At 52.1% G+C, this 26,534-nt stretch overlaps 8 protein-coding genes across 8 annotated transcripts; 4 read left to right on the top strand and 4 right to left on the bottom strand.

Annotated features, from left to right (window-relative positions):
- Positions 1–823: 823 nt before the first annotated feature.
- Positions 824–2,767, top strand: CLUP02_15563 (uncharacterized protein; the record flags this gene model as incomplete). Its single annotated transcript, XM_049294487.1, has 11 exons — positions 824–855; positions 956–1,327; positions 1,412–1,607; positions 1,668–1,678; positions 1,732–1,804; positions 1,864–1,920; positions 1,999–2,084; positions 2,148–2,233; positions 2,304–2,372; positions 2,448–2,546; positions 2,679–2,767. The coding sequence occupies 11 exons, from the start codon at positions 824–826 to the stop codon at positions 2,765–2,767; spliced, it is 1,170 nt and encodes a 389-aa protein (XP_049151633.1).
- A 193-nt stretch (positions 2,768–2,960) lies between these two features.
- On the bottom strand, positions 2,961–5,216 carry CLUP02_15562 (uncharacterized protein; the record flags this gene model as incomplete). The annotated part of the gene is made up of 1 exon (XM_049294486.1): positions 2,961–5,216. The coding sequence occupies one exon, from the start codon at positions 5,214–5,216 to the stop codon at positions 2,961–2,963; it is 2,256 nt and encodes a 751-aa protein (XP_049151632.1).
- A 737-nt stretch (positions 5,217–5,953) lies between these two features.
- On the bottom strand, positions 5,954–7,462 carry CLUP02_15561 (uncharacterized protein; the record flags this gene model as incomplete). The annotated part of the gene is made up of 2 exons (XM_049294485.1): positions 5,954–6,998; positions 7,050–7,462. The coding sequence occupies 2 exons, from the start codon at positions 7,460–7,462 to the stop codon at positions 5,954–5,956; spliced, it is 1,458 nt and encodes a 485-aa protein (XP_049151631.1).
- Positions 7,463–9,889: 2,427 nt separating this feature from the next.
- Positions 9,890–11,631, top strand: CLUP02_15560 (glycosyl hydrolase family 76; the record flags this gene model as incomplete). The annotated part of the gene is made up of 4 exons (XM_049294484.1): positions 9,890–9,980; positions 10,054–10,784; positions 10,834–11,496; positions 11,560–11,631. 4 exons carry the CDS (start codon positions 9,890–9,892, stop codon positions 11,629–11,631), a joined length of 1,557 nt encoding a protein of 518 aa, XP_049151630.1.
- Positions 11,632–12,024: 393 nt separating this feature from the next.
- Positions 12,025–12,510, bottom strand: CLUP02_15559 (uncharacterized protein; the record flags this gene model as incomplete). Its single annotated transcript, XM_049294483.1, has 1 exon — positions 12,025–12,510. One exon carries the CDS (start codon positions 12,508–12,510, stop codon positions 12,025–12,027), a length of 486 nt encoding a protein of 161 aa, XP_049151629.1.
- A 1,253-nt stretch (positions 12,511–13,763) lies between these two features.
- Positions 13,764–19,614, top strand: CLUP02_15558 (NCS1 nucleoside transporter; the record flags this gene model as incomplete). The annotated part of the gene is made up of 18 exons (XM_049294482.1): positions 13,764–13,897; positions 13,961–14,077; positions 14,240–14,279; positions 14,354–14,469; positions 14,516–14,582; positions 14,613–15,357; positions 15,422–15,480; positions 15,513–16,324; positions 16,390–16,465; positions 16,654–16,858; positions 16,934–16,997; positions 17,095–17,250; positions 17,320–17,420; positions 17,458–17,504; positions 17,563–17,669; positions 17,742–17,909; positions 17,982–18,213; positions 18,268–19,614. The coding sequence occupies 18 exons, from the start codon at positions 13,764–13,766 to the stop codon at positions 19,612–19,614; spliced, it is 4,593 nt and encodes a 1,530-aa protein (XP_049151628.1).
- Positions 19,615–19,781: 167 nt separating this feature from the next.
- On the bottom strand, positions 19,782–21,661 carry CLUP02_15557 (uncharacterized protein; the record flags this gene model as incomplete). Its single annotated transcript, XM_049294481.1, has 6 exons — positions 19,782–19,844; positions 19,906–20,684; positions 20,738–20,829; positions 20,888–21,209; positions 21,291–21,470; positions 21,523–21,661. 6 exons carry the CDS (start codon positions 21,659–21,661, stop codon positions 19,782–19,784), a joined length of 1,575 nt encoding a protein of 524 aa, XP_049151627.1.
- Positions 21,662–21,779: 118 nt separating this feature from the next.
- On the top strand, positions 21,780–26,531 carry CLUP02_15556 (uncharacterized protein; the record flags this gene model as incomplete). The annotated part of the gene is made up of 10 exons (XM_049294480.1): positions 21,780–21,818; positions 21,890–22,084; positions 22,131–23,346; positions 23,401–23,587; positions 23,671–23,886; positions 23,964–23,985; positions 24,037–24,116; positions 24,204–24,288; positions 24,384–24,733; positions 24,776–26,531. 10 exons carry the CDS (start codon positions 21,780–21,782, stop codon positions 26,529–26,531), a joined length of 4,146 nt encoding a protein of 1,381 aa, XP_049151626.1.
- Positions 26,532–26,534: the final 3 nt, after the last annotated feature.

The raw sequence follows: 26,534 nt of genomic DNA, 5'->3' as shown, positions 1-26,534 counted from the left end.
ACGCTACAAAAGGTCCTCCCCGATATTGGACCGCAGGGGTCCCGATTGGCAGATGCCTCAATGGAGCTGCATGCCCTGAGCGGGATGCGTTCCAGTGGTATTGGAGTAGGCAACCGTAATGCGGATGCTTTGCCTTAGCCCCCTATTCAAATTCAACCTCGCCTAGCCTCAACCTTGGTGTGTCCGATCATAACTCTCTCCAAACCGCGGAAAGCCGCATGAAGCCGTTGAGATAGTCAATGTTTTTTGCGCGAAGCTGCCTAGAGCCTGGAGTGCTTGAGACTCTAGAAAGTGGTAAACTGCGATTCAGATTCCAACCGACATCGAACAAAGAACACAAGGCCGGTTGGGTAACCACGTTTCTGTGTGTCAGGTGAAATAAACCCATGCTCAGCACCATGTTAGAGCTGTCAGACCTGTTGTACTCCCCGCAAAATGCTCTCCACAGGGGTCTGCCGTCTCCCGACTTAGCATTTGGGTCTGTGGCAAGGATGCATCGTGACAATTGTAGCACTTCGGTCTGCCGCCCAACACCTATGGGCTCTTTATCTTGTCACTATAGGCACTGTCTCTATACACTTCTAATCCAAAATTTGTCGAAGTCAATCCTCCACGTGAACTTATACGTTTAGTCCTCATCATGACATGCCATGATAATAGCACTCATTTCAACTAGCATTTCTTCAGAGCGAATTTGCATAATCTGGACGGACACATTGATGCCATGAAAAGGGAAGGAGGATGTTTTAGCGGACATTTGTCGTTACCCACTTGACTCGGCTAGGCTTACCAGCCGCTAGGGATTAAGCGCTTTGGGAAACTGATGCCGTTTCCCATCGATCAACTACTATGGCGGTGCGGAGCCGCCAAGACCGCAATTGATGAATTGATAACGAAAACTCTTCACTGGATCACTGACAATTCACTGTCGAAAGGATACATCGTGGTCGTAAAGCAGGACAGTTTCTCATTTGCAAGCCAATCAGACGTCCGTGTCAATTCTGTCTGTCATCTACGCCACAAATATCAACACACACAAACACACGATGAGACTGTTCGAGATAAGCCATTCGAGACACAGGTCTCCTCGCCGAGTCGCCGCCCTAAACCATCTTGACAATGGCAACAATGTTTCATGCGGCCATCGTCCTGCCAAGCAAGGCACATGCAAACGGAGGTCTACCGAAGACTGCTCACAACTATCACTGATCTACCTTACATATGCCTTGCCTACGTGCCTACCAGCCTGCTTGACGAACTGGCAGGTCCCTCGCTGTCAACAGCTCACGCGCAGTATCTCACACCACTCGCTCCAACGTCGTTCAAAGTGCCATCCGGGATGGCTTGATCAGCTAGGATGAGGGTGTGAAAGCCCAGAAACTAGCGGGCCATGGCGCACAAACAGCTGCAGGATTCCGCCGCCCGCCGCTGGCCACCAAACCCACCAGGAACCCAACTCTGCTCGCCGCTGCGCTCTACTGACGGTGGCCTGGTGCAGTGTGTTACAATGCAGCCCTGAAGCAGTCGTGCTCTCCGCCGCACCCAGGCGATGGCCAAGCCATCACGGTAACTTTGCCAATGCTTCCAAGCCGGGCTCAAAAGCTTTGGTACGTTGGCGTGGCCTTCGCAAAGCTTGACTCTCTTCCCTGATCGCTAGTGCCCGACAGGTCGAAGACATGTAAACCGCGCCCTTGACACATGACCGAGATGTTGAAGGACTTCTGTTCTCAGTCCAACACCAAAGAAGAAGCTGCAGAGAGTAGCCGAGATCATTTTCCATGCCAGCTTACAAACGAAAATGACAGTTTGACTTGACAGCTCGCCAAATCCTTTCTGAGACTAGGTCTGCTCGATCAACAGCAGCTGGCGACACTCCAGGCCTGTCATATCTTTTTACACTCTATCGCCGCCCAAAGGACCGTGGCTTGAGCCGCCGGGGCGGGTTCCGCGCGTTGCCTCCCGCACCGAATCCTTCCTCGCCGTGCCCGACTCACTCAGACCGCAGACCATTCGCAAATGGGAGCTGGCACTGCCGTATCTAAAGTTCTGACAACCGCCCGACCAGCACGAGCCACTGAGCAGAGGTGAGAGAATGGCCAGGAAGGAAATCGCCCCAAATCCAGCCCCCGGACATTGACTCCCAAAAGGGCTTCGCGCCGTCCCTTTGAGCAGCCAAATCGTGGCCTCCGCAAACCACCCCTGGTTCCCCCCGCCACCCGTCCACCATTCAACCGTGCTCTCGAACGCGCCTGGAACCTTTGAAATCGAGCCAGGGGATTTTTGCAGAGTGCCAAGGCTCTAAGTCGGCGCACACGCGCCCGACCCGACGCCCTTTCGCGAAGCCTGTTTGGGCGAGCTCTTCGGTCCTGCTGGTCAGATCTCGGTAATCAATAGCCCTTTGCAGCACTGAGCATCTATGACTCTTTGGCGTGTGTCTCGTTCGCTAGCCTCACAGGTCAGCGCCCGGCGCCACACGTCGACTTTTGGCCTGTCCATCAGCCTAATTGGAGTCATGACTGCAAGCAAGCAGGAAAGCAAGCTCGAAAGTAGCCTATCGTTACTTGATTTTACCAGTTGTCGCGCGATAAGACAACGCGATCGCCATTAAGCAACTCGAGTTATGCTCTTTTGTTTGTCACTTTCGCCCGTTTGAGAAGATTGCTGCCACACATGTCGAGAAATGAGTGTGACAATAACCAACTCACACAACCCGGTGATAGTCCAGGTTGCTCACGACTTTAAACATTTAGACAACCTCATGTCTTAGGCTACCCGTCAGGTAAGAGGCATGACGCCACCATCGTTTTGGCGAAATCTTATGTGCTGGTTTTTAGTGCTGGCAACGCTCATAGGCAAGTTCCAGAAGCTTTCGTAACTATCGACTCCCGGCCCGCAGTGAGGATAACGCTTGTTGTGCAAACCCTCGCTGCATCTTATCAAATTGAATTTGGCTGACAACCTCACACAACCTGAACATCCTCAACAGTCGCGTGACTCGTGACAGACCAACTCCCATCCATCAGACCGTGTACATAAGCATCCCCAACCAGCGAGAACCTCTTAGCATCCTCTATCGGTCTCATGATGTAGGGAACCCTACCACCAGCAAGGACCCAAACTTCGTCGCCTATGCGAGCCGATAACTTTGCCAATCCGATAAACCCTTGATCAGTAACAAACAGTCGTCTGTTCATAATGATAGGAGTCATCAAAGTGTGGTATGACCTGCCGAGTGGCCCTTGGACCTGCGATGGATGCACCAGTTGCGGGTGTGCCAGTATGTAGTGAACGATGTGATGGATCTCATCCAGGGATGGAATGAGCTCGCTATGAGCTTTTTGAAAGTCGGACGAAAGGATACAGCCGAATTCGCGGCTCTCGTGTCTTTCCAAGCCATGCCCATCCCTATTGAGATATGTCGTCAAGTCAACTGTAAACCACTGCTTGAAGCCTTGTGCATGTTTTGGATCAGCTCCTCCTTCGGCGGCTGCCCCCGTAGATGTGGTGGGAGTCTCGCCCAAGTCATATATCAAAGTCCTCCACAGAGCTTCAGCGCTGTCCGCGGTACTTGCCGGGTACTTTTCGGGCAGATGAGGAATGCAGAGAGCAACTTGAAGCGCAAAGGGGCTAAACTTGCCATCATTAGGCGGAATGAATGCAATCTTGCCGACCCTTTTCCCCCGGAAAGTAATGCAATCACCGTCGTGACGAGGTAGAGGCTCTACAGGAATACCCGCAGAGGCTTTGAACTTTGTTACGGAGGAAAGTAAGTGGCCTTGATCTCCTTTGATGGCAAAGTCTGGCACCCAAGAAGGCATACCAGTCGTTTTGATAAACGTCCGATCTGTAACGAGAGACAGCAGACTCAGACCTCCGCTGTTGCACAGCAGAAACTGAGCGACATTTGTAAAGACTTCGGTGGCGGACCGTGAAAAGTCAACTTCTGGGAATCCGCTGGCTTCTGGTGGGCAAATCATCTTGGCCATGCCAAAGGTCGAGTAGACTCTGTCGACCGTCACAGTGCAGTCCTTTGACGTGGCGATAAAGAGCAATAATGACCATGTCTGAACCCATTGCTCCCGACTTTCAGCTCGGAGGCAGCTCGAGAAGGTACTTCGAAGGGGAAATATCTCAGTCCAGCCTCGAATGAGACGAATGCCTCTCAACTCGGGAGCAAGCTTTTTGTTGTGCATTGTGAGTTCTGATAGACCGTTGCTCCAGGCCTGGACGATTCTTCTCAAATCCCAGGTATCAGCCCAGCTCAACACATGGAAGTCGTTTCCAACAACAAAGACAGGGTTGCTGGCGACCACAGCCTCCTGCAAGGTCCAAGCCCTGAAGAACCAGGACCTTGTCGCGAAGAACATGAGATATGTGATCCACTGATTCTTCAGCGAGGTATTCTCGAGCTTGAGCCCAAGATCTACCAAGAGTCGTTCATCGCCGGGTCCATACGACTGAAGCCACTTGAAAAACTCCTGATATGAGGACATTTGTTTCTGATGCTCTCTGATTGCCGGCAACAGCTCTCTGTATATCCAGTACAGACCCTGGAGGTCTCGATCGTGCTTCCCTAGCCAGATGTAGACCGCTGAAGACTGCGCATAGATCTCACCCATGAGTGGGATCTGGACGGCCTTTTCTTGAGGGTTCGTCTGGTCTATGCAGACGGCATCGATCCAAACGTGAGGTATGTGTGCACCGCGTCCCTCGGATCGACTCGTCAAGCTTAGAAGAAAGTCAGATAGGTTCTCAGTCATCTCGTACTCTGAGAGCCGTGATGGGTCGACCCAGGTACAGTCGCTGATGACATTGTCGTCGCTTAGCATGCGAAGATAGTCTCCGGGCTGGACCAAGATGAGCTTCGCTTTGGCGATCGTCTTCTCAGGCTTGACACTGTATGGCTCCCAGTGCTCCGTAGATGTGACTGGATGACCCCATGTGTAGGACAAAGCAGCATACTTCGTAGTTGTCTTTTCAGTGTCGCCCAGTACTACCTGGTTTAGTGTCGCAAAGATCTCGAGGTTTTCCTCGTTAAATTTGAGAATCTGGACTACTCTAATCGAGCGCGATGTTCTCAAAGGTTCGTATGTAAGTGGCTTCAGGTTCGTAAAGTGACGGGTTGATCTTGGTGGTGATTGTGATCGATGTCGTCCACGAGACGCAACCTTGGTACTCGAAACTTGTTGCTTTGGTTTGAAGTATCGTCGGTCCATTGTACTTTAGATGAAGCATCTACTGATCCTTGGATACTCATCCAAGTCTCCTCAAACGCCGAACTTTCCCCCCGTTCAGTGATCGAATGGCTAAGATTTATGTCGGTATGCGAGAAATTGAGAGCTCTAGGCACCAGGCTCCGGTTGTCGGCATCGGTCATCCGGCTCCAAAAGTCTTGTCCAATCGTTGAGCTGACGAGAGTGTGACCCTAGTCCAGCCCCATCACAACAAGGTGGCTTGATGGCTTCAAGTCTTCTTGTTGAGCCAAGTCCCCATTGACGAATATATCTTTCTGAACTTAATTCAGTTTCAATGATACCCCCCGGAAGTTGATCTATAAGGTATGGGCAGAATTCTAGTTGTTGATCCAGAACAATTGTTGTCGAGATCGATTCGCCGCGCCAAGCGACTTTGGTGAGTTTTTAGTTAGAATATGTATAGTTTATGTGTCCTTTCTGCGTAGCTCAATGCTGCTCCTGCTGCGAGGGCGAGGGTTGGAATTGATGATAGCATTTGAATCCTAAGTATGTCATCTGACTGAGTGTCGGCAACTTCGTCTCGTTTTGTTGGGACAAAGTAAAGATTGTAAGTCCGATGCATTACCATCATGTGCAAACTCAGCGTAAGTGTGATAAATTTTTTGTGATCCATCAACTCTTAGAAATCTCATTCGACATCAGTTCTGTTCTCTACAGTATGATGCGAATACGCTTGTTCGGCTCTAGTCTACAACGTCTCACGCAGCCTGCCGTCGCCTTCCCCTCTCCCTTCCAAATACCTTGTGCCCCGAGAGACTAAAGTCTTCCAGGGTATCCGTCAAAGTTTCTACAGAGCCCAGCGTCATGGTTGACTCATCGGATCCGCGAGAAGAGAACGAACCTTCCCTGCAGGGCCGTCTTCTATGATGAGCGGGATGTCCACACCTACGCCGACTTCTCAACTTATCTGGCTTCCCAGATGATTGAGACGCAGTATCTGCAAGTGATTCATCAAAGCTGACACTTCGGCTGAGCATTCCAGTGCTCGTGTTGGATGATACCTCGAGCTCCTGCTCCGCTGCAGTGCCCGACTTTCCGTGCCTGCTTCGTCTGTGAAACTTCTCCGCTGCTGCTTCTGCTGCCGCGAGGCGTCTTGGTGGACGCCTGTCTAGCTTCCTGCGGGATGATGTTCTCTTTGCCTTTGAATCATCGGAGGGTTCGGGCGTCTCTGTGTCCCTTCCTTCTTTCGAACCAGCTTCTTTCGAACCGGAAGCTTTAAGCTGCTCTACGTGCGCCACAGCCTTGTTGTGATCAACGTCCTTAGGTGGTGTCGCAGGCGGGGTATCACAGTCGGTGACTTCTAGCTCTGGTCGCAATGTCGTCGCCCGACTCAAGGGTGTTTGCAAACTCAAGTCCTCGGGGGAGAAACTGATGAGATCCTCTACTTCGGCTTCTTCCTCCATGACTGGCTCGAGATCTGATGTCGCAACAGGCGACTCGTCCGCACTTTGCTCCGCTGATGAGCTGGTACGCGTGGTGAAAGAGGCATATCTTTGGAGCGCTCGTCGGTATGTCTTAGTGTTGATTAAGTCGTAGTCAAAGTCAAACTCCGTGGTGCTAATGACTGAGTCCCTGTTCCTCGGGACACCGATCACGCTGCCTTCATCCAGGGAATCGGGACTAGCTGGTCGGAAGTCAGGTACATCTGGGTAGTACGCCGCAGGTTCTCGGACATCTTGCTTTGCTGCGTTCAAGGTTGACTGATTTTGCATCAACAATGTCTTTATGTCCTGGGTTGATCGACTATGGTAAGATTAGTAGACGTAGAATAATATGCGACGCATAGTCACTTACAGGTTCAACGTCTGCGTCAATAGCGTCAACGTAGCTTTCTTGCGGTCTAGTCGCCCAAGCAGCCGTGTCATTTCCCCCTCCTTCCACAGGACTTTGATCTTGGTCTTCCAGTCACTCCGAAGAAACAGATCCTCGTACTCTTTGCTGATAGACAAAAGCGTAGCATGACACCCGTTGACGGCCACGGTAAAGACATCCTCCAAGCCTAGCCGGTCAATGGCTTCTGGATCCTGAAGCACGACGCTCTCAACCTGTCGGAGCGCTATTTGTACCGCATGTACCTCTTCAGCAATGTCTGCTACGTTTTGAGGTGCGTCGTCGTAGGCGTCGATGGTCTCTTTAACTTTCCAAGAGGCTTTCAGGACGACGCCTGCCAGAGAAGCTGCAGCAGTGACAATGGTTACAGGATCCATGATTGTGGGTGGAAGAGTAAGCACCCTGATCTGCGGCCGATCTTCGAAAATCAGGGTACTGCTTTGGTTTTGTTCTCGTCCTCTGTCCGAACTTTGTTTCATCGGGCCGTGCATGTTGCGATGGAGATGCAGTTTTGAAACACCAGGCGAAGTGGAAATGCCGAGGTTGTTCAACATAAGCTTCATTGCACATGCATCATGCTCTGATCCGCTGCAGTTTACCTGTAAAATTTGAGGCCAGAGATGATGTCTTGATGGCAACTTGTGAACATCTGACTGAATCTCATACTACTCCATGTTTCTATGTCAGTCCATAAAGGTACGCGACCTCATTTGAGCTCAAATGCCTCAAGCTCCTGGAGTTTTCCATGGCCTCAAGAGGGAGTCAACACGGCTCAAAACAAGGTGAGAAAGGCCAACAAAGGCTGGAGTAACATTTAGAAATAAATGCTGATTACGTACCTACCTAAATTATGCTGTCGGTCATATACTATGGCTTAGGTAGTTGAAAGCTCACTATTATGCCGGTTTTATGAGCAGAGTAAAAGTTTTGAGCGTATCCTCAAACGTATCATTTGGGCACTTGCGAAACAGGCACCTCATATGTACTGGAATGTTGCAGACATTCTTAAATTGAAAGGGAGTCGAAGATGTAGTGAGTCTCATCAGGGGTTGAATAAACTCTCGCCAAGCCAAGGTGGCATTTCTCACGAAGTACGGGTCTGCCGTTGTGTTTTATCGCTAATGCCAATCACTTGAGCAGTGGTGAGTGGATAAGAAGCGGTTGTGTCGCTGTCCTTCACTTCAAGTAATGCGCTGAAATGAGTGCCGAGACCTTCATTCTTCGATTGATGAGGTTAGCCCACAAGATATGAAAGCTACTGCTTCATGATGTCTCTCCGCAACGGGGTGCATTCAGTGAATCTGTGCTTGTGAGCATCCGTTGTAGCAAGGGGAAGTCATTACGCTAAACCGAATTTAGGGCCGTACGAGAGACTTTCAGCTCGGTTTACGGAACCGAGCTAATTAATCCATGATCCCCGCTCTTGCATAGCTGAGTGAGCTGTGCTTCTTTGGCTGACTGGGTACGGTGCGTGTGAGGTCACCCCGCGGTGGCTCCCAACGGTTGGCCCCAGGGCCCTCGAACACGTCTAGACTTTAGACACTATGGCGGGCTGTCTGACGCCGTCTCATAGCTAATGTTGACCTCGGACTACATCATACAACTCCGCCCAGCTCTCACTCACTCAGGCATCACAAAACATAAGGGGCCGGTGAGCTTTTGGGCCACCTGAAGTCATGAACAAGGCGGCAAAGGAGCATGGCGTGTCAACATTGCGTGTGCTGGCGGAGCTTCCAAGAGCCCCCAAGAGACCCCAAGACCCCCTGGCCCGAGAGTCCGGTGGATGATCTCACAGGTTTGCGGATCAAGCCCAGGCTCGCCAGACTCTCAAGGCCAATGGATGTTTTGCCCAGGCCGCCCAATAGCCCCCCTAGGCGCATTCCCGTCGTTTACTTTCGTATTTGTCTTGGCGACGCACAATCCATCCGGCAAAGGGACGAGTCGAGATTGGATGGCAGGATGGGAAGGCCCTTGCACCGCCCCAATGCCTAGGCGAGCTGTGCCTCTTGGTGCCTCTTAGTAGCCTCTTGGTGTTGTTCTTCTGACTTTTCCACCGCGTCATTGTCCTTCTTGAAAGCATACCTCAGGCCTGGCTGTTCCAAGGTTCAATATTCTCCTCTTGTGCACCCTGACGGATGAAAACCCGCTACCATCTCGTTCGCTTCCAGTTGGAACTTGGTCCCATGTCGCCAAGGCAAAGCCATGAATCAGCAGGAATCCTGAGAGGATGCTCGTGAGGAGTCCACATCTGCGCCAAGATGCGCGAAAGGGGAACAAAAGTAGCATGACTGCCGCCAATATGCTCTTCCCCGGATTTTCTCCCAGATTAACTTGCTCTAGCTGCTTTCCGCATCTTCCGGTCGTTCGCCTGCGCTTCTCCCTAGATAATTCCAACTTTGCTGATCCTCCTTGTTGATTATCAAAGTTGTTCTCGTCCACAGGCAGCAGCCTACTCCCAAAACGTACCAAGTTGAACAATAATAACGTCCAAAACTCGACCCCGGCGGTAAAAGATCACTGCGTTAAGCGAATCCTCCAGGAACTGCGCCCTTTTTTCCATTCCCGAGCGGAACGACTGTTATAACACAAGATCTCCCTCGTGTGCATCTCTTCGAACCAGCACGCGGGCCATCGGTTTGGAGGTGTCGAAATCTGCGCCCCATCTTCTCCAGCGTCACTTGCACTGGGCAGATTCCGACCATGAACCACTGATCGTACACTCACCGCTTGACCAGTCGCTCGTTTCATTTTTCCACCATAAAAGCCCAGGCTAGGGCGTATACCAAGTTAATCACTCGCTCAAAATGCTGTCATTCCATATCCCGAGCGCAGTGCCGCTGGCGTTATGGGCATTCTCCAGGGCTGCCGAGGCGGCGTACTCAATAGACACTCGAGGTACGCATAGGAAGGACCAAAACGCACCACAGCCCGTGTAACGCCAGAGAGTCTAACAACCCCCACTATCCAGATGATATTATCACGACGGCCAGCACACTCGCATACGATCTTATGAAGTTTTACGAAGGAAACAAGACGGGAGAAATTCCCGGCATCTTGCCAGGACCACCAGATTCGGGCCAAGGTGATTACTACTGGTGGCAGGGTGGCGCCATGATGGGAACATACGTCGACTACTGGTATTACACGGGCGACGAGAGTTACAACCACGTCGTTACAGAAGGCATGCTCCATCAAGTCGGAGAAGGCCGCGATTACATGCCAAGGAACCACACCGCCTCTCTCGGCAACGACGACCAAGGATTTTGGGGCATGACGGCGATGCTCGCAGCAGAGAACAAATTTCCCGACCCTCCGGAAGATAAACCACAGTGGCTTGCGCTCGCACAAGCTGTCTGGACGACTCAGGCGGACCCGGAGAGGCACGACGAGACATGTGGCGGCGGTATGCGGTGGCAGGTTCCCAGGACTAACACGGGTTACGACTATAAAAACACAATTTCAAACGGGTGTTTCTTCAACATCGGTGCTAGACTCGCGCGCTATACCGGCAACGATACGTATGCTCGCTACGCCGAACAGACATGGGACTGGCTATGGGCGGTAAACTACATCGATCACGAGAACTGGCGAGTCTACGACGGTGCTCATGTGCCGAAGAACTGCACCAACATCTTCAAGGCAACCTTCTCATACAATATTGCCGTATTGATGCAAGGTTGTGCGTTTTTGGCGAACCATGTAAGTGACTCTATGTCCATATATCAGCCGAGATGCTGACCCTCCACAGACGGGAGAGCAGAAATGGTTTGACCGCACCGAAGCCCTCGCAAACCGCGCCATCGAGGACTTCTTCGCCGATGGCGTCGCATACGAAATCCCCTGCGAATTCGAGACCGGCCGCTGTTCCCAAGACATGCTTAGCTTCAAGGGATACGTCCATCGTTGGATGACTGTAGTAACACAACTCGTACCCTCAACCCGCGACCTCATCCTTCCGGTCCTGCGCAACTCCACTCTATCAGCCATCAAGCAGTGTACAGGCGGTGCCTCGGGTCGCGCCTGCGGATTCTACTGGAACAAAGGCGTATTTGTCGACCCGGCTGTCGACAAGACTTCTGGCGCGGGCGAGGCTATGAACGTGTTGGCTGCGGTGCAGAGTCTGCTGGAAGTGGCCCCTCCTGCTACGAATACCACTGGTGGCACTTCAAAGGGCGACCCCAATGCGGGAATGAACTCGAATCCGTTCAAGGAGTTTGATCCCCTGACTACCGGTGACCGTGCTGGCGCCGGCATCTTGACGTTTGTGGTTCTCTCGAGCGCTATTGGGATCTGGGTTTGGATGTCGCTTGGGTATCAAGAATGGACAGAAGGAGAGAAGGGTAAAGGGAAAGCTCCCCCTATGACTGAAAAGATTGATAACTCGGTGGAGAGTGTAGCACCGGCGAAAATAGTCAGCTCGCAAAGCTAGAATTGTCTTGAGGACGAGGCCCGTCAACGGCCGGGAAAATCATAGGAAAAACACCCAATTAGCCCTACGGCTTGTGGCAAGATGAGTATCCATCAGCAGCATGCGTATAGTGTTTAATGCAATGAATTTAACAAGAGAGATCTAAATTAGCCCTGCTTCCTAAGATTTTTGCAATTCTAAAGCACATATGCCGGGGATCGTGCTTCCTCCCAACGATGACTTCGGCGTGCCGCTAAGCTCATTACAACGACACCTTCCACATGGGCTTATGTACAGTTCAGTCTTGCTTGAGACCATGTGGACACAGGAGATAGACTTCAATTGCTTATTTAAATTGACGATTGCAAGGGATCGTCATTAGGTAACTACCTTGCACAAGTTCAACTCAATATATATAATATTACAACTCATAAGCCGTGGGTATCGCACTATAATTACAAAACATCATCGTGTCATATATAACATTTATCCTCGCTCATTTCAGTATCGTGACTTTCTTCCATACCATCATTACTTCGTATGCGTGACATGGTTGGCGGTGTAAGCAGGTGCCATCGGAGCTACGCCGCCGTTGCTCGGTGCCACGTACCCAGCCTCACCAGGCTGAGACATGTGCGCATATCCGTAGCCCTGGTTCTGACCTTGACCGTAACCTTGGGTGTAGCCATAGCCGTTGCTGGTGTTGTTGTTTCCGTAACCAGGGCCGGGTGGAGGGGCGTCAGTGCCGATGCTGGACCGGCCGTCGCCGCCGTAGTATTTGTTCATCTCCTGCTGACGTCTCTTGCTCTGGGTCTTGTGTCGGCGGAAGAGACAGACACCGATGATGATTACGGCGAGGAAGATGACTACACCGACGACGATAGCTGCGATGATGCCGCCGCCGATTACTCTGACGCCGCTTCGGGTTCTACCGATACGAGTTGAGGTTGTAACGCGGGCGACGAGCTTTGCGACATCGCGAGCAGCGTTACTGGTTTTAACTTGGATGGCGGGCATGATGGTGGAGGTTTCCTTTGACTTTGATTGAATATAGATAAATTATGATTCTGTGAAAGTTGTGATTTGATAGAGACTTTTTTTTAAATTGACAACTTGTTGCGATCAAATTGAGTCGAGGAATTGCCTGAGTCTTTATCATTCAAAATTAAAGCACTAGACTTCTAGAACGTCATCCCAAGTGCTTCAAGCCACACGGCAGAGACAACAGTGTTGATCACCACCCCTAGTGATCCTCCATCACCGCCTCAGATAGTGCCAAACCAGCGCGATGCCAAATGACATCGGCTGTGGCACAGCATAGACCAAACCATCCCAAATAGGCAGTACGAGTGGCTGTCCGTTGCCGTCACGACTGAAATCATTGTATTGACACGTCTGGCTGCCTGATTCCGAGTCGTTGTGTAGGTTGTAAGGTGGTAGCGGCCGCAGTAGCGCAACGCCAGAACGCGGGATCGACCGTTGATGTCATCGGTCTCACTGCCAAGGCGTAGGAGTGAGACCAGCCACAGCGATGCTAGACTCCCGCCAGCAAAGAGTAGACCTGTATTTTTACTCGGCCGGTCGGTCTTCCGCGGGGTATCAAGCATGAAGAGCGCACACCGTTTCAAGGCGGCTCGAGAAGGCTAATGGGCAAAAGTCCCCCGAAAAACAGGAAAATGGGGCATTGTGCTGCGACTCCGCGGATTGAAACCGGATGCAGTCGTGGTGATGCTTGAGGTCCGTCCACACCAGCGCCGGTGAGGACCGGCTCACCTGTTCCCCCGCTCGATTGAGTGAGCAGCGTGGGCCCTGAACATCGGCAATTTACAGCAGTAGATCTAGCGAGTGACCTGCCTGGTGAGACAGCAGCTGTCTCTGGATTGCCGTGACTGGTGTATAACCTAATCACTATTATTGGAAGAATAGGTAACGTTCACATCAATTCTCAAATTTCGCCCGATTGGAGTATTCGAATGAATGAAATGATCCCAAGCACCTTATTCACTGAGAGAGGCCTTGGCGAAGACTTCAGACGTCATAGCATAATGAGATACGATCTTACAGGAAGGTACTCTACCTAGGTAGGATCTCACAGAGTCATCTCTCCTAGCTAAAGGGTTCAAGGTCATCTGGCTCACTCCCGATGATGAAATAATGAGAGCCCACTGAAGATTCTTGAAGATTTTGGGTAATGTGTTCGTGGTGCTTGAAATAAATGACTCGCTGGGTTGACGGCGCATTTGTACGTAAGAATTTCCAGGGTGTTGACAATGGCGACCCTCAAAGGCGGACACATGCCGACGACAACAATTATCCGGCTTTCCAATGGAGAGAGTTCGATAATGATCAGATTTTTCTACAACGACCATACCATACCTTGGAATTCTCTCGTCGGTCGTTGGCCGTCCGAACTAAGTAACTGTAGCAAGTGATGTGAGCAGGCTCATTGAATGGCTTGTGTGATCAGACGTACATATGCCGAGGCCGTGATGGATCGATCTTCTAGTGGATCTCCTCTGAAAAATTACATGAAAACACCAGACGAACCACAGTTACTTCTCCATGCACAGTACACCCGATCAAAGTTGATTGCAGGCTCCGATGTACCGCCGCAAGTGGCTCTCCTCACCATCCTCACCCCTCACTAATATCGGGAAACCCCTGCAACTCGCGGGGGTTGGGCTGGATCATTCAGATGGAGATGATCTGATAAGATAAAAACTTATTGCTCACCACACTCACGCAGCATCCTGCCGCCCATCCATTCATGTTACAACTACACCCTTGTCTTCTCTTTTGAGCAGCCAGCAGCCTACTAGGGCCCCCCCAATTTGGCGAAAAAATTGCTGCAGAACTGCAGAAAATCGCTCGCTCGCTTGAAGGAGGGGCGGGCGGAAGCGTGATAACGAACGTTGGTTCTCGCCAGCCACAACTCTATCCCGAATCCGAGCGACAGCAAGACGCCCGTCAACGGATGTAAGGCACAATCCAGGACCCTCTCTATCTTACAATCTCTCTTCAGTCCTCACCTCTCTTATCTGTATCTTTCTCACACGGCCTTGCTTTTTGTTAATGCAGCTGCTACCCTGGTTACTCTCTGCACACTGGAGTTGAGTTAGCCGCGACGATCCGATCCAGTTCAGATGCCGCCCTTGGTCCCTCCTACGCGACGCTCGCGCAACGGCTGCATCGACTGCCGCAAGGCAAAAGTCAAGTGCGATGAGATTCGCTCCTCATGCGGAACTTGCGCTCGACGTAGGCTCGTGTGCCAGGGATACAAGACGCAACCCGGCGCTGCACAGCATGCCAGGCACTCACCCTCGTCTCTGCTGGCGGCCGGTGCTGGTGCCAGTAATACCGCCGCCGCGGCAGCAAAGGATTCAGTACCGGGATCTGTATCAAGCTCTCCGGACCTCCTCTCCGTAGCCGTCTCCGCCGGGTCTTCAAGCAGCAGCTCAACGACGCCGGCGGCACGAAGATCACCGCCAACTTCAAATCGGCAGACACTGGCTCTAGATACACGCACTTTTTCTCTGCTTCCTCCGGGGTCGGTGCCTGTCGCAGACCAGCCGTATCTAGAAGTCTACTTCAACAGACACCCCTTTGAGCTGTTGATAGGTCACGAGTTCGTGTGCGAGATGAACGCCAACATCGTGATGATGCTGCAGCAGGACCCGGTGGTGATTGCTGACACGATTTCGGCCATTGGCTACTCATATGACGTCGGCAGCTCTTCCGCGGCGCTGCTGCCTGTATTGAACCGGAGGGCAAAGATCCTCGCAAACTTGAGGAATATGAAGCCCTCAAGTCACTACTTTGAAGAGGCGCTCTTTCTGCTTCTCGGATTGTGCGCAATGGAAGTGAGTTCATGTTTCCCTTTGCCCCCTCTTTCTCCTGCGTGGGTCGGTTTCCATCACTTCTGCTCGAGACTGGAACATGAACCCCGTGGACCTTGCATTAGATGGATGGATGGGCCACTACACCCCAGTGACCCGAATCGAATTGCTCACAGGGTCTAGCTCGTCACTTTGGCACAACCAGGACACCATGCAACCATACCCACAGTCCTATCAAACGTGGCCTCTCTTATCAGCCACCACGTTTCTACGGGAGGCGACGTATCTTCCGTGGCTAGATACTACCTCCGAGCACTGGCGAGACAAGACCTCGTCGTCTCTTTGATTCAGCTCCGTCGTCCCAGAGTTCCCAGCTACGTCTGGCTAGAAAATGAAGCGGCCAAGCCAGACCGTCTTCTCGGGTATACCGTTACCCTCATGCCGTTGCTAGAAGAGCTCTGCACTTTAGCCGAAGAGGTCCGCGACCAGATCCTTCAGCCTGCTTTTCCAAATACCCTCTTGGGCGGTGGCAGCGCAACATCGCCGACAAGCACAGAGGAAAGGGGTTCATCGTCTCCGCCCATCTGCGTCGACAGCTGGCTCGACGCCGGCTACTCCAACCTCGCCCTCCGCGCCGACTCCCTTCGCCTGCGCCTCGAGTCCTGGAAGCCCACAATCTCAGACAGTCTCTCCTTCCGCTCGGCGCGCAAATTCCGCGCTCAGGCTGCCTGCTACCGCGCGGGCGCCCTCCTCTACCTGCACCGGCTCTTCTGCCTCCCCGGGTCCGCAGCGGACGCGGATGGCGAGGCGTTGAGCAAGGCCCACGACGTGATGCTGTACACGAGCGGGCCGCCCTCCGAGTCCAAGATGCTGCTGTGGCCCGTCTTCATGGCTGCTTGCGAAATGCTGGACGCGGACGACCGGGCTGCCGTGCTCGACGTCTTTGACTCGATTGGCACGCACCGCAAGACGGTCACGGTTGAGCGGACGAGGATGTTTGTCGAGGAACGGGTTTGGAAGGCGAGGGATCAAGGGAGGGAGTGGAATTGGATGATTTTAGCGCAAGAGTTTCCGGGGGAGTGTTTGCCGATCTGATTCCATATCATCCATCAACTGGGAGGTCGGCCGGCGTGTGGGTGAGGTAATTAAACAACTCACCCAGGGTTCGGGTTGTGGCGGCGGCGGCACGACGGGCGGCATTTCATCATGAGCCGGGCCTTTCTCTCTCTCTCCACCTCATAAGCATGATTTTATGAAACAAAACGGGTGCATTAGCTTAGCTCGTAGAATTGTCTCCCAAGGGGACATGTTGACGTTGAAATAGGCTTCACTGCAAGCGCATCCAGTTGTTCGTGGATCGGGTCCCACGCGGTCTAGTCCTTCACGGTTCACCCACTGTCTCGGATTCATAAGCTCTGAACCTGGCGACCACGTTGCGGCGCAGGCTTTGGCTATCTTTGCTATCATGACAGGCTATCTTGATAAAGCATGTCAAGAACGTCAACCGCAGATTCGAAGCCTTGGGCATGGTGGATGAACCAATCATCGTTCAATGCTGTTAGCACATTTGGCATTCCCGCATATGTCTCTAAAGCCTTTCTTAGCCAGCGCCAAGAGCGGATATCTGATCGGCCAGCTTGTTTCTACCATCGGTCGTTTTTTCCTCAAGTAGCCTCATTTCCATCTCAAAACTAAAGCTACTACTCTTCCAGTGCCTCCTAAAAAAATGGACGGATCAGGTGCGGGGTCCAATGTGACCTCGGAGACAATCGGCTTCACGTTTGGTGACAGCGTGTGGAAAGAATGAAAAGTCTCTTGCAGATCCCTGGGGGTGGTCTTCAGGGATCTATGAATCTGATAAGGTCGAGCTGCAGATGGACTCGCACCACTTGATCAATCTGATAAGCCGCTGGGATGGAGGGTGGACTATTCCGTGTGGGGGGATGCGGTGTTTTTATTGCCGACATAAGAGCCACATCTGCTCTTTTAGACCGAAGTATTCAGCAGAGTTGGAAAATTTGCACCAGCTACCGGGACAGTTCTCGAGCTTCAATTTTCCGTCCGAGTTCCTCAACGAACTTTTGAGACACCGTCGATTGTTGTCTGTACAGACTCTCATCGTGTGTAGAAGCCGAGTGGGGATCCTCTTTCAACCCAAGACCCGCCGTCGACTACGTCAGCCACGATGGCGAAAAGACTACTCGAGAGATTTCGGGTGCGAGATGACCATGAGCACGGATACGAGACGACGAAATGGATCAATCCTGATATCGCTCCTCTGCCTCCCAACAGAAGAACGTGGGGAATGTGGGCATTCCTGGGTTTCGGATCCATCTCCAAGTAAGTCTGGTAGAAGCTGCATTAGCTTAGTTCACTGCATTTATGTCCAGATGTGCTAATCATCGTTTACAGTCTTTGCATTTCGGCATGGACAGGCGCGGCTTCCCTGCTGTCGCTGGGTCTCACCATCCCGCAGACCATCGGTCTGATGATCCTGGCTAGAGCTCTGATTTGTCTGCTCGTCATCGGTAACGGATGGATGGGCTCTGAATGGCACATTGGGTTTACTGTGTCTCAAAGGTAAGGGCAGCAAATTGTCATTATTTCTTTTTCTGTGCAAAACGGCACGTGAGATTAACCTGAAGACTGCAGAATCATTCTGGGTATGAACGGTGCCTACATCGGCCAATTGATCCGAATTATGCTATCCATCGTCTGGTACGGCTCTCAAGCCTGGCTGGGTGGTCTCTGCGTATCTGCTATGCTTAGCAGTTGGAGCTACAACTTTTTGATGATGGAGAACACGCTCCCAGAGAGCGCGCACATGGTCACCAGAGACCTTGTGGGATTCGTCATCTTCCACTTGATCTCGGTTCCATTCCTGGTGAGAAAACCTCGCTCGAGCTTCTGAGGCCTCTTACTAATGCTCTTCTTGTAGCTCATCAGGATTGAGAAAGCGAAGATTCCCGTCATCACGGCCAACCTCATTGTCTTCGTCACAATGATGGGCATCACGATCTGGGCCTGCACTACCGGCGGCACAGGCCCTCTCTTCGAGTCCGGCGCCAAGCAGCCCTCCCTCCTCACAAAGGAATGGGCCTGGGTCTACGGCATCATCGCCTCAGTCGGTGTCGGATTGGAAGTCCAATTCGACCGCGGCATACAGCCGACTGCGCAGGGGCCAATTGGGGGCCCTATTTACGATTATCGTAGCCAGCCCAACCTACGGTTGGAACCTCCTTTTTACACCTACGCAGATATTCAGATAGTTCAATTGATCTCTTCGTCAACTACGGTTCGAACCAACTACCCTGTAATAGGGATACCAACAGTCGGCAACATCTCGGCCGGTATTCTCAACCAGTCCGACTTCACGCGTTTTGCCCGCAAGCAAGGCATCCAGGTCCCTGGTATCATCTTCTCGCTCTTCATCCCGGGCATGATCGTGCCCATTTTCGCCATCCTTACTGCCTCGGCCTCCATGGAGATTTGGGAGCTCGAAGAGCCCATGTGGAACCCGTTGACCGTCATCACGCAGTGGATGATGGACGACTACAGTTCCAAGGCCCGCGCTGGTGCCTTCTTTTGCAGTTTGGGCTTCGTTCTCGGCCAGATTGCGGAGAATATCCTCGGCAATGGATATGCTGCCGGTATGGATCTCGCGGGTTTGCTCCCTACCTGGATCACTATCAAGCGTGGCGCGCTTCTGGCCGCGGCTCTATCGTGGGCTGTTCAGCCGTGGGAGTTTTACAACACTGCTAGCACGTTTGTGTCTGTGGCGGCTAGTTTCTCCGTCTTTATGGGCCCCTTGACTGGCATCATGATGACCGACTACTTTGTCGTCCGCCGGCAGAAGATTGAAATCAGCCAGTTGTACACTGGGTCCAAGGAGGGAGCCTACTGGTACACTTATGGTTTCAACTGGAGAGCCTTTGTCGCTTGGGTCGTCTGCTTCGTCCCCGCCATGCCGGGTATGATTGCCGCGGTCAACCCCAACGTCAAGATCAACGATGGGCTTTACAAGTATTACCTTGGCAACTACATTTTCGGTTTTCTGGAGGCTGGAGCGCTCTACGCTCTCCTGACCTTTGTCTTCAAGCCACAGAGGCTTGGATGCCAGGATGACTTTGATCTCTACGGCACATTCGAGGATGATGTCGCGATCAGCAAGGGCATGGCGCCTTTTGAAAGACCTAAGGGAGTTGATGGGCCCATCGAAGGAAGATCGGTACATCTCCAAGATGACAGGTCCGAGAACAAGCCCGGGCCCTCGATTGCTGTTTAAAAGCTTTGATACCCATACTTACATGTAGAGAAGGGAGGATGTAATGTGGAACTTTATCACTTGTTGCAAGTCGCGTAGAAGGTGGATTATAGCTAGCTTGAGTTCGAATCGTCTAAAACCCGAGCAATAGCATTCATCGCCTGACTAGACGTGGCTGCTGAGCCTCTCTATCCCCAATACTTCGCTATCACTTTTGCAAGACGTGCGACCCCGGTGCTGATTTCTTCTTTCTGTAATGGGCCAAGTTAGGGATCTCCAATATCCTGAGGGCGCTAAAATCAATCGACTTACTGTCGGCGTCGCGAAAGAGAACCGGAAATGCGCCGTACGTGGATCAACACCTCGAGCGGCAGTACTCATCTTGTCAGGCCCCTGCCATGCATGATAGTACGATCCCGGAGTGAGAAGAACGAGTTCAGTCGCCCACGCCTGCCACAGCTCATTGGCAAAGTCCTGCTCTGGATCTTTGCTCTTTCCGGCTTTCTCAATTTCCATGAAGCGGTCGATGCCGTCAAAGTAGAACTTGCACCAGACGAACATGCCAGCTCCGGGATCAACGAAGCTGAAGATAGGTTTCGCCTTGCCGCCATGGGAGTTCTTGACGCACACTACGAAACCCTGCGCTTCAGGTGTAGGCGACTTCTCCGCAGGCAGAAGGTCAAAGTGGGCACTGAATGCACCCAGGAGCCAGTCTCGCCTGGTGCGGTACTGGAACTGTAGGTTTTGCAGCCAAGTTAGATAGCCGTCGATACCCCATTTCTGAAGGAGACCAAGAACGAAGGCTTGACTCAATCCAGCTGGGTCCTGTGTCTCGACTTCAGTTGCGCGGAGGAGACGTTCGGTGAAGACCGGGTTGGCGACGAAATATCCTAGACGGAGGCCGGGGAACAGGGTCTTCGAGAAGGAATCGAGACGGATGACTCTGCCTTGGGCGTCCATGGAAAGGAACGTGAGCACGAGGGTGTTGAGGAATTCTGGGATGGGCGTGGGCATGAATGATGTTTCTATAGGCGATCCGTAGCCTGGGTATTGGAGGAAGTAATAAGGATCATCTTCGACGATGATAATGTCTACTATCTATCAGCAACTTCTCCGCAGGTGAACCTGAGTAGTTCGGGCGTACCAAACTCAACGCAGATGTCGTAGATTTCTCTTCGTCTTTGTGCTGAGATAGTGATTCCTGTCGGATTTGATCCGACAGAAACAAGGTAGAGTCTGTTCCTCGTTAATCATCTACTGGACCCATAGCGCTGAGGTCTGCAGGTGCACTTACACTCTTGGTCTTCGCGATCCTCTTTCCCGCTCATCCCATGTCGACAAAAGATGTCTAAGATTCTTCGCCATGATTCCTGCCGCATCAGCAGTGACTGGAACAGCTTTGATACCCAATGGGATCCAGAGAGCCTGAGCGGAAGGGTACGTAAACTCTTCGACGATGACATAGTCGTCATCCTCGCAGAGTAATCCAACTACCTTTGCCCATGCATTGGTGTTACCGGGGTGTAGTAGGCACTCGTACTCGCAAGGGGGCGAATGCACTCTTTCTGTTAGCTCCTTTGCGAGAGCTACCAACTGCCGATTGCCGGCACCAGAACCTACGACGAAGTGTCAACATTGCCGTTCGATGGTGAAAGTACTGGCTGAAGGTTCAATGCTATCAAAGCGGGAATACATACCATATTGAAGAAACTGAGTCAGGTCTAGATCTCCTGCAGACAAACCACGTCCGAATTCCAGACTCAGCCCATCTCTTTTGTCTTGTTCGAAAAGATGCCGGTTGGCTGCAAGTGGAGCTTCGGGGGATAAACAATCAAACTTGGCTTGTTCAAGCGGAAAGAGAGACGGATGAGGTAACCCTACCATTGTTAACTTCATCTCATCCCAAACATCGGGAGCTTCGCATTTTACCTCCGGCAAAGCTCACCATACCATCATATCCCATGAATTTGATGATGTCTTTCAACGGTGAGGGATGACGGGCTCTGCTCTTGGCATTGATATGATGGGAAAGATCCACCATAGTAGAGCTGTGGCCAAGGCTCCCCATTTTGTCGTCTCTCTTCGTGTTAAGCTGAACACTTAGTTAGAGACAGTTGTGCAAATGCAAGCTCAAGTGAAAACAAGATCAATAGTAGATATAAGTCTACTCATTCGTCGTCGAAAGCATGAGAACCCTTGAGCTACTTGCTGAAGCTTGTGACATCGTATCTAGGCTAATGTCTCTAGAGTATTTACATACGTGGGCCTACTCAATCATTCCACTTGACATATCGAGTCGGCCCATCGGACGGAGATCCGGCCGAAGCTGGAGACGATATCTTATCAGTTGGCTGCCCGCGGGGAGGAAATCAAGCGTATTCGGCCCCATGCCGGAACGGATCTCGGAGCCCCGCCGGAGCCCAGTTCTGTCTCCGAAACCGTAGCAGGAGCTGTTGATGGCATATTCATCAGTCAGTCATCAGATGAGAATGTTTGATGGTTACCCGTACCCATTGCACTCATCATAGCTGTGATAGAATCACCTCACCATGGGCAACACCATCTCATACCAAGAAACGCCAATCGAGCTCGAATTGGGCGACCGGGGAACGATCCGCGGCCTCCAGTTCGACAATAAGTCCAGGCGCTTCACTGGTGTTCCCTACGCACTGCCACCAACTGGCGAGCACCGATGGCGCAAGCCGCGACCATTACCCGCATCATACTCATACACCGACGATAATGGAGGAGCATACGACGCAACCAAGTTCAAGTCCGTATGCCCTCAGAAGGCGTTCCATGTAGTCAAGCCTGACGGTGGTGGAAACACCTATGGCGAAGATTGCTTGTTTGTCAACATCTGGACCCCGGTTCCCAAAGAAGGCGAAGAAAACAAGAAATGGCCGGTGCAGCTTTGGATTCACGGCGGGTGGTTCCAGATGGGTGATCCGTCGCAGGAGCCGGGTATGGATGCAACAGAGCTGATTACTACGGGTGGCCTCAACGCCATTGTCGTCGCTATCGGGTATCGACTCAACGTGTTTGGGTTCCTTGCCGGAAACGACCTTTTGCAAGAGAGCAACGGTGAAGCGGGCGGTAACTTCGGTCTTTGGGACCAACGAGTGGCCGCGGAGTGGGTGAGAGATAACATTGCTCATTTCGGAGGAGATCCGGGGAACGTGACGCTTGCCGGTCGGAGTGCTGGGGCATACAGCGCCGAAGCTCAGATGCTCTACGACTTCCGGAAGACGGGAAGTGTCTCTTCACTATATCACCGCATCTTCATGGACTCAAACGCGATTCCGGCCCAGCCAAAATCTCTTGCCGATGTCCAAGGCCAATTCGACGAGCTTTGCGACTACTTTAGGATTGACGCCTCAGTGTCAGGAGCGGAGAAGCTCTCTATTCTTCGGGGAAAGACTGTGGAAGAGCTTTTGGAGGCTATTCCCCAACTGAAAAACCACACCTTCCGGCCCGTCACCGATGATGTCTTCATACACACGGGTATGATTGAGTACCTCCAGGGCAAGGACTTCGCAGATGAGTTCAAGCGAAGAGGGTACAAATTACTCATCGGCGAGGTTCGCAACAAAGAAACTCTTTACTCTTCATATAACGCACCCACTGAGCCCACGCTGGAAGCCCTGCGCTTACAGGTCTCAAACTACTACGCTCCAGACGTTACAGATCGCGCGATCCAACAGTACAAGCTGCCAGAATCAGACAAGTTGCGAGACTGGCAAACAACATTCGGTAAGAAGCCTCTATGCAATTTTTGGTGTCAGTTTCACTGACTACATGCCACAGGATCGATCGTTTCGGACGGACAAGTGCGGGCACCGTCCAGGGCACTTGTGAAAGCGCTAGTTGACAACGGCGTCGATATCCGAGACGTGTGGCGGTACCAGATCGCCTACAGGCTGTCCTTCATCAACGAGAAGGTAGCTCCCGCTTCCTTCGGGGTGGCGCATGCCATGGACAGGCCCATCTGGAAGTGAGTTTGGTTCTCTCTCTTTTCCCATTTGGACACGGCATCTATAGGCTACACGCTCTTACTGACATATTGACGCAACGTAGCTTTTCAATCACCCATGGTCCGACCCCCACCGAAAGGCAATTGATGGAAGGCTGGATTCAAATCTTGGTCAACTTTGTGAACAACACTGAGGGCTACGAGTACGGGACGAAGAGTGTCGAGGAGATGAAGGTCTTGACTCCGGAGGCCACGATTGAAGTTCGGCCTGATGAGCGATGGAGCGAACTGGTGAAACTGGGGGATATCTTTGCTGGCAAGTGAACTGCTCTATGATCCGAGGCGGCCAGTCACATTAATCTGAAGACTCTTCTACGGTCCACTGCAAACTCGTGAGGATTGAATACTTGAGGCGCAAGGTGTCACGCGTTTGTTCGCTAGCGATGCGAGACGGTGGCTGGAGCCTATAGGCCAGTGATTTTGCTTTCCATGCCGCTGCTAGGCCAGGAATAGCGCCTTGCGTGAGCAAATACTATGTCTTCGGGGTGAAGTCAAGAATTTAGCTCGTCGTATTAGGGCTGACGGACATGGGTTCGGATCCTAATGCTTACTTCGATCCACCCGACACCACCTAAAGTGAGACCGATCTCACTCTAGACGTGAAGTTGCTTCATGTAGTCAGGGGTTTTGTCGCTGAGAAATGGCAATCTCAGCTGCCTAGCGTCCCTGGGTTGCTCCCGATAGACAATATGTAGTTCTGCCATTGCACATTTGAAATCTCAATCTTCATTTCGCGTCATCAGAACTTCAGTCGCAGGAGCAAACTGCACCTGTGATGCTTCACTCACTACGATGGTCGGCCTGGGGCCCAGAATACTGGGCCCTGGTCGGCGGCATCATCTCCTTCACCGCAATGGTGGTACTCCTTGCCCGCTTTGACGGCAAACCAATTTTCACCTGGAATGGAGTGACGCTCAACGCGGTAGTATCGATCTTGTCAGTAACGATGAAGGCCGCTGTCGCATTCGTCCTCTCAGAATGTCTAGCGCAGTGGAAATGGATCCTCTTCACCCGCGAAGACCGGCCGCTCATGGATTTCGACCGTATCGACGCCGCCACCCGCGGCCCTCTTGGAAGCTTGCGGATTATTTTTCGGACGCGAGGCGCGTGAGTTCCCCTCTTCCATCATGTTCTGACATCTCATAGAAGGGTCACTGACGACTTTGGCACCAGTTATGCCGTTCAACTCGGTGCTATCCTGACCCTGCTTGCCGTCGCTCTCGATCCCCTCGCCCAGCAGGTTATCCAAGTTCGAGAGGGCGTTGTCTATACGCGAAGCACTCAGACAGACAAAGGACCACTTGCGCTAAACTCCGGCACACAGACCTACTCCATGGGCACAGCACAGGTCACAGAATTGTCGAGGCAAAACTCGACCACGACGGAGTACTGGGTTTCAACGGACACGCCGCTATCCATGCAAGGCGCAATCTTGAATGGGCTATCCAAATCACGCTGGGAAGTAGAACAGGAGGCATTGATCCAGTGCCCCACGAGCAACTGCACCTGGGACCAATTCAAGAGTCTAGGGATCTGTCACAAATGCAACGACCTCACATCAGAGCTCAAGCAGGTCGGGGGGTTCGGACAGGCAATCATTGCGTTGGCGAACACCACATTAGCTGGCTATAAAGTCCCCGGAACAGCATTCGTCCTTCCAAACGGTCACTTCATTGCCAATATCGATGGCTGCCCACCATACAACGGGCGTTACGCAGAATGCGAAAATAAACAGCCGTTGGGCGTCTACTCGGATGACAAGTACACGACCACATCGTTCGGAACCGGAATCCCTAGCAAAACCAACTCCATGAAGGATGTGGATACGCTCTTGTGGTCAATGAGTATCATTCACCCAGATATGGAGGCGCTCAATAAGTCGACCGGCTTCACTCCCGGCGAGTCGGACAGGGGCTCTACGACCGGACTCAAACTTTGGCCAGACATACCGATGCAAGCTACCGAGTGCGCGCTCTACTACTTTGTCAAGCGGATCGATTCAGCGGTTGAAGGCAACCAAGTCAAGGAGAACGTCACCGAAGCGCTAGATTCGAGACGAGATCCGGATTCGTGGAAACGCTCCTCAGAGTACGAGGATGGCCAACCAGAGAACATCATTTCCAAAGAAGCAAATGGCACGCTGGAGTTTGATAAATATTGGTCTGCTGTTTACAATACCGACCTGAGGCTTGAATTCCCCAACATCAGTAACGAGGGCTACTACCGAATATCCCAAGACTCTGTCAAGTCGATGAGTGCGCACATGCAGGACTTGTTCCGCACCAATCTTTCAGGCACTCCGGATCAGAGAGAGGAGATCGAGAAGGTACTGGGATCTGATGCAGTTGGCTTCAATGGCGCGTCGTTCGGGCCGTTTGAAGCGGAAAAGAGGTCGATGAAGGCTACGCCGCCGGCGTTGGACGGTCTCTGGACTTGGACCAGGCACAATATCACCAGCACATTTTACACCCTAGCAACAAGCATGACCAACGAGATGCGGAGGAACTATGCGCCGGGTCAGAGTCTGAAGAGTGGCCAAGATACAGATCGTTTCCAGGACGGTTCCTTGAGTTACTACGGCAAGGTGGGCAAGTCCACAGTACTGTACCACATCGAGTGGCCGTGGATTGCTCTCCATGGCGTGATGCTTATCTCGGCGATCGCATTTCTGTTCACAACACTCGGTAACTCCAATAGTCGAGGTAACGTACCATTGTGGAAGAGCAGCTCCTTGGCCGCCATTAGGCATGGGCGTGATGTTGGTGGTGTTTTGAGTCGCACCACCACCATGGGTGAGATGGAAGACACTGCGAGGAAGGTCCGCGTGAACTTGCGCGGAGAAGAAAGCGAGGAAACCAAATCTTGCATTGACCGTACAACTGGCTCAACTCCGTCTGAACCATAACTT

The sequence above is a fragment of the Colletotrichum lupini genome, chromosome 8 (assembly GCF_023278565.1).
Source record: "Colletotrichum lupini chromosome 8, complete sequence".
Taxonomy (NCBI): Eukaryota; Fungi; Ascomycota; class Sordariomycetes; order Glomerellales; family Glomerellaceae; genus Colletotrichum; species Colletotrichum lupini.
This window is presented reverse-complemented; position numbering and strand designations above follow the sequence as displayed.